The sequence below is a fragment of the Rhamphochromis sp. 'chilingali' genome (genome assembly GCF_963969265.1).
Source record: "Rhamphochromis sp. 'chilingali' genome assembly, chromosome: 4".
Classification (NCBI taxonomy): domain Eukaryota; kingdom Metazoa; phylum Chordata; class Actinopteri; order Cichliformes; family Cichlidae; genus Rhamphochromis; species Rhamphochromis sp. 'chilingali'.
Window position 1 is genome coordinate 28,316,583 of NC_137948.1, and position 6,431 is coordinate 28,323,013.

The window sequence follows — 6,431 nt, forward strand, 5'->3', positions numbered from 1 at the left end:
ACTAAATTTGAATGAACTGTCACCTACATAGTTTACTGAACAAATATAATTATATCTAAAAATATGTATGTATATATCGCTTTATAAAGTGGTCGGTGAATGTAGGTAAATATAAGGTATGCCACTTCAACTGGTTAGTAACATAAATATCTACTTAGCCGACTAAAAAACATGAAGTGGATTTATTGGAGGAAAAAAAAAATAGATCAAAGGCACAGTTCACCCAGTCATACAGAAATATTGTTTCTCTGGCCTGTTTTAGTTTATTCGTGCAGATTGTTTGAGCATGAATTGTCCAGTTCAGGATGTCTGCCTTCTCTGAAATACTGAGCTGTATTATTCTGCAGGAGGTGGTCTGCATCTATGGATGGAAGGCTTGTGCTCATGAAAGTGTGACAGGATGTAATAATATAATGAGCTGAGCTGTTGCCCATCTAGTCTTTTATTTTTCCTGGTTGGTGGATTTAGACAAGACAAAACAGTCCTGCCTGAAATGGCTTTTTTTTTTAATTTTTAAATTTGGTTTGTTGCATTAAGAACTAAGGGCCCTCTAATTCAGTTATAGTCAGAAGCAACGTTTATAGCCAGTATCTCCAAGAGTGGGAAGTTAACATCAAAACCATTTCGATGGATAAGTAGCACTAGAGGTTGGACTGTCCTTTAAATTAAAAGCAGAGCATTCATTATTAGAATTCTTTTAATAGTCATAATTTAAAACAGTGAAAAAGGAAGTAGTTCAGTACCGATGCACATTTGTCATTGTCAGTGTGTAACATGTCAGTCATGTGGTGGCAGATCATTAAGTTCCTCTAACTTAACTGTTATTGACGTATTTGACAAGAGTGAGCTGGAATTGACACATTTAACAAATAAACTGACATTTTGGTTGTGTTACACACACACACACACACACACACACACACGTTTCCTAAGCCCACACAGAGATCAACTTATAGACTTGTCCTAAAATACAAATAATTACAGTGGAAAAACAAAATGAGGCACGTTTCTCTTTTATATTAGAAGAGGAAAAAAAGGATTTGGGATTCTCAGAGTTGAAAGTATTACTAAACTGCTTGCAAAACAAATGCTGGAGTGACATGAAACTGGATCAGGTGACTGGTTGCTGTACAAAAGCTTAGTTTTATCCAAAGGATCAGTTGAGTGTCTCTGTGCCAGGAAGCACTTCCAAACTGATCAGGATTCAGTGTCTAGAGGATCACCACGGCATGCATGGGTTTGGGCAGTCCCTGATGTAGGACTCCAGCTTGCCTTCAGAGACCTGCATCAGTGTCGTGTATGTGGTCAACTGGAAAGAAAGTAAATCGAGGAGGAGAAAGTAGTTACAGCCGATCAAAGTACAGTAGTCTTTAATTTTATAAGTCCTGGCAATCATAAAATGCTCACCTTATTCAGCACTGGTTTGGTTGACAGCACATCATACATTGTCTTCACTGAGATGTTCTATTTAAATAAAACAAAAGAAATGATCAAAAGGTGATAAGAGACTCAGACCTAAAGCCAGGTTTCTGACAGAATTCTGTCAGTTCTGGACAGGAAGTGGGCGTCTTCAGTACTCACAGCCTGTGTGGTCTGATTCATGCACTTCATGCCTGGAGTCCTGCGGTCATCCAGGAAGAAAGGGTCCTTCCAGTGGTCGTAGTTTGTCTCCAGGACGTACCACCGGCCCAGCTTCAGATCAATCCTGAGGAACAAGTTGGTCAAACTTCAGTGTGTGACGTGCAATAACAGCAAGTAACTGGACTGTTTACCATCTGACCTCAGCTGCTAGTTAAGCAACAAATCATGAGAGCATGAGGAAAGCAGCATCACTGACTCATGATCCAGTACTTTTGCTGTGTGTTGGATTTTAGCGCCTTAAGCCGTGTACAAACAGGAAGCGATACGCTTGTCACGCATTGCTTTAAAGCTGCCAGCCCGTTGCTTGCAGATCAGGATCTGGGTACCTCAGTGACCCTCTAATGTATTTATCAGTTATATCGATCAATGGTATTATCAATTCTTACTGGTAGTCTCTTTAGTCGCTTGCCTGAAGGTTTACAAGTAACCAAAATAATCACTTTCTATGGTCTCTAGCTACCAAATCGCCACAGATCTACACTGAGATTTTTGCAGGACCTCATGAGGGTGATCTATCATCCCTTTATCCAAGAATACAAGGTTCTGTGTTGTTCAACACACATTTAATATTAAGTGGCCTTGATCTAGGCAGCAGTACTTACTCCAAGATATCAATGCTGAGCAGCCTAGACCTGGTGATGATGCAGCCCTGTCCTGTGCTGTTTCCTCCAAGGATGAAATAGGCTGGAGCGAGCAGCTTGGTCTGAGCCAGACGACTTTTAGCTTCCTCGTAGCTGGAGAGGGAAAAAATAAAAATATTGTTCGCAGAAACCGATTCACCAAAGAAACTACAATGCGCTTTAACTCAGTTCTTATGTTGTAGTGAAACTTTCTTTCCAATGAAAGAATTTTATTTTCTAATCATTTTAATATGATTTCTTTCAATGATTTATAATCTGATATTCTTATGCTTTATTTTTCAAAAACTCAAAAGGAGAGATCATCGCTAAAAAACAAAAAACAAACAAACAAATTTATTACTAACAATGCCATCGAAATCCCTAAGATGTATCAAACAGTGGATGCACTGCGTACCAAATAACAGCAAAACTTAATCTTCTACTTAAATTTACTTTTGTCTTGTTATAGTCGGGCACTGCAGCGTTTCACTGCCTCCCACTTCTACACATTAACACGAAAAGGCACACTGTCACACTGTCTTGGTGCTCATTAGTGGCCAAAAAACTGCTTTAAGTATCAAAGAATACCTGGTTGCATTTTCTAGGACTGATCGAGTGAGAAAGCTCATCCACATCCCATCTCTTTGTCCCAAGATCCACTCCAGGATTCCTGCATGAGAGCAGATCAACACGTTGACAAACAATGACAAAACATCTGATCTTGAGCACGTGTAGAACCCCAAAAGCTCACCAATGTATCCTCCGTCGAGGCTGAAGCGCTCGTTCATAGTCAGGGTGAAGATGTTCTGCAAGAGAAACTTTCCTTTTAATCTTCTGTACTTCCACAACTACAAAGAGCATAGGCAACTCTGCTGCCTTAAATAATGTTTTATGCCGATTGAGTCCTCAGATGTGCTACTAAATGACTCACAGGCTTGATGCCGGTGAGCATGCCAACATAACCGGCAAAGTTTGTCGACTTGAAGACTGTCTGGTTGTTTCTCTTGAAGTCGAGGTTGACCACGAGAGGCTTCAGCCTCTCGCTAATGATCCACGACTTGTTCTTCACGTCCCAGCTTTGAAGAAGAACACACTTTTAACCTGTCTGAGGCAAGACTTGGCTTAAAATTTGAAACCTGTGAAACTGATAAACTTACCCCATAAATAGACCAAAGTCTAAGTTTCTGCCATGAATGAGGTTACCTGAAAAAAGCCAAAGCCCAACAGTGTATCAGTTAATTATTAAAAAAAATAAAAATCACTTCACTGACTCCAAAAATCAGCCCACTTACCCTTTTCGTCTTCTGCAACAATCGACGTGCACACGGTGAACACCTCGTAGAAGATGTTAAACAAGACGACTTCACCTAAGAATGACGAAAACAGAGATTATTTGGATTTCCTTTTTCGCTTACTAGAGAGTTGACTACTTTACTTCAATTCATTTATTTACCAAGAGGAGCCCCTGAAGCAGCTGCGATTCCTCTGATTTCTTCATTGAACGGGCTTGGAAGTGTGTCCACCATTAAAGGCTGTGAAACATTGCAAAGGATTCAATCAGAAACACTTGAGATGAAGTTTAAAAAAAAAAAAAAAAGTATATATCAAGGAAGTGGGAGAAGAGAAGACAGCACTCACCAGTGCAATGTCGACCATCTCTATCAGCTTTCCGCTCGGCACTAAAGCGTCAGCCAGCTCTTTGATGGCTTCTATCATGTTGACCAGCTGAAGAGAATAAGATCACGATTTTAATGCGCTTTTTTTTCTGGGACTTGGAGCATTATTGCGAAGTGTTTTCCAATGACTCTTACATCTGTTTTTTTGTCAGTAATCACAGCCGACCATCTCTTGCTGGGCGGTAAGTCGAGGTCCACTGTGTACCAGCTCACGGCTCCTTTGAACCTGATTAGAAAGCAAAAGATTTAAAAACGACACTACTCCCCTGCTTTTAGTGGTAAGCCTCCATTCACAGCATTATTGTTCATTGCAGCTAAGTGAGTTCTAATACATTACTGACTTGGTTAAGAAATAATAAAGTGAGTGCAAAACTAGTCGAAGATATGATGACATAAATGATAAATGGCTGGATAAAACTACTTCTTTCGGTTAGAAAGAAGTAGTTTTTTTGCCCCGTCTCCCTCCCCTCACTCCAAACCGGTAATGGAAGATGGCCTCCCCTCCCTGAGCCTGGTTCTGCCAAAGGTTTCTTCCTGTTAAAATGGAGTTTTTCCTTCCCACTTTCATTAAGTGCTTGCCTAAAGGTTGATTGTTAGAATTAAAGCACCTTTAGGTGACTGCAGTTGTGACTTGGCGCTGCATAAATATTAGTGAATTGAATTGTCTTTTTAAATTCCTGGGTGGGGGAGTGCAGACATCTAAGGGGGTCCTCATCAAAACTTGTTAAGCCTGATTACTGAAGAATGGTGGCAAAGAATAAATCTTACACTTCCCTTATAGCCGAGAGATCTTTAAAACTCTGTGGATAAAGTTTAAAAGGTGAAGTATCCGATGCATATGTGTTGTCCTGATCCCTGCTATCTATATTCATTATTGGCAGTTTTAGCTTTAGTGTACAGTTAAGACACACACACAAAAAGGGAAGAAAGCTCGCCCAGAGCTCACTTAGGGCCAATGGCAGTAATAAAATTGCATAAAGAAATAATACAAAGTATTGTCAACGGATACATGTGCGGCTAACAAATTTACGAGGAGTAAGTGAAAGCAGCAGAGCTCATTACGAAGCAGGGCTGTTATCAAACACAGCAGTGACTCAGCTACCAGGCGAATCACGGAGTTTCTGTAACAACTCTAAAACATTAAACATGACAGCTACACAATAATGTGACATACGTGGGGCCTTTCGGTGGATACATGTCCGTCCGACAGTCTTCTGTGTACTGCAAACACACGAAAGTAACAGCAGTAAATAAGCGGGAGAGAAGGTCACTGTCTCTTATGGTTCAAACATCACTGAAAACAATGCAGTCAGACAACAGTCGAGCTTTGATAACACGGCGTGTTAGTGTGGTTAGAGAAATCTTGCTTACCGGAGGCACAAACTGTGTCCATACGACACAGAACGAAGCCGCTAAAACGAGAAGCACACCGGGACCCATTTCAGAAGATCTCCCTCAAACCGCTTTCTAATGTCCAGCTCGGTTTGTTGTTTCGTTAAGTTTACTGCGGAAGTTCCTGCTGTTTATCCCATGACGGCGAACTGACTTTTGCACAGCCGAGGGGAAACAGGAAGAGCTCGAGAATGTATTAAACGCCCTTTCCATTAATAAATGCAGGGAAACACGCATCCCACACGTCTTCTGAGTGGATAAAACAGCACAATTAAAATGGCTTTTGGTTGCCAAGCGAGAGACGTGAACAAAGCAATTACAGAATAATTAAAGTGTTATAAAACACCCCCCAGATGACAGGACAATGGTTGTTTCCATACGGAAGCGAAAAAGGACACCTGTGATGATTTGCATTTATCTTTCTCATGTGACAGCCAGTTATACACTAATATATATGTATATATTAAAAAAATCCCATTACTTTCCTGATTACTTATTTTCAAAAGTATTTAGTTACTTTATTACTTTGTTACTTTCTAAAAACATGATGCACAACCTGAAAACGTTATATAGCAATAGACCTTTCAGCCCAATTCTATTTTTTCCTGCATAATCCATTATATACAATTAAATCAAATGAAAAAGTTTTTTTAAAACTTGTTTCATTAGTTTGAATCTTTTAACTTTTTTGCATCAAGTAAAAATGAAATTATATGAAACATTCTCTGACTTGAAGAAATGTTTTTAACATTTAAACCTATTTTCTCCATATTCCAGCATACAAAATAAAATATTTTTACATAGCAAAACATAAAGTCAAAGATTCAGGACCACTAAGTACTGTTGCTCTTAAGTCTATTTTCACCTGCAATAGTAATCCCTTACTTTTACAAATTACTTGGAAAAAGTAATCAGATTACAGTAACTGGTCATAAGTGGCTGTCACATGAGAAAAATAAATGCAAATCATCACGTGTCCTTTTTCACTTCCGTATAAAAACAACCCTTGACCACGTATATGTATGTATACATATGTGTATATATATATATCTAGCTATACATATATATATGGTCATGTCCTATTTATAAGAAAATTACCTTA

At 39.3% G+C, this 6,431-nt stretch overlaps 1 protein-coding gene across 1 annotated transcript; it reads right to left on the reverse strand.

Annotated features, from left to right (window-relative positions):
• Nucleotides 1–683: 683 nt before the first annotated feature.
• asah1b (N-acylsphingosine amidohydrolase (acid ceramidase) 1b) lies at nt 684–5,480 on the reverse strand. Its single transcript, XM_080881102.1, has 14 exons — nt 5,309–5,480; nt 5,112–5,158; nt 4,073–4,163; nt 3,900–3,986; nt 3,715–3,793; nt 3,554–3,628; nt 3,419–3,464; nt 3,193–3,337; nt 3,013–3,067; nt 2,850–2,931; nt 2,244–2,375; nt 1,582–1,705; nt 1,408–1,464; nt 684–1,309 (listed from the first exon to the last, which is right to left on the reverse strand). Exons 1-14 carry the CDS (start codon nt 5,375–5,377, stop codon nt 1,220–1,222), a joined length of 1,179 nt encoding a protein of 392 aa, XP_080737228.1. The 5' UTR covers nt 5,378–5,480; the 3' UTR covers nt 684–1,219.
• Nucleotides 5,481–6,431: the final 951 nt, after the last annotated feature.

Bases quoted from the DNA above. Each gene is read 5' to 3' on its own strand.
- asah1b (XM_080881102.1), bottom strand. From the start codon at position 5,377: ATGGGTCCCGGTGTGCTTCTCGTTTTAGCGGCTTCGTTCTGTGTCGTA. The intron at 1,706-2,243 runs GTAAGTACTGCT...CTTGTTCCTCAG, and splicing joins CTCAGCATTGATATCTTGGA to GATTGATCTGAAGCTGGGCC. The intron at 1,465-1,581 runs GTGAGTACTGAA...TTATTTAAATAG, and splicing joins TGAATCAGACCACACAGGCT to AACATCTCAGTGAAGACAAT.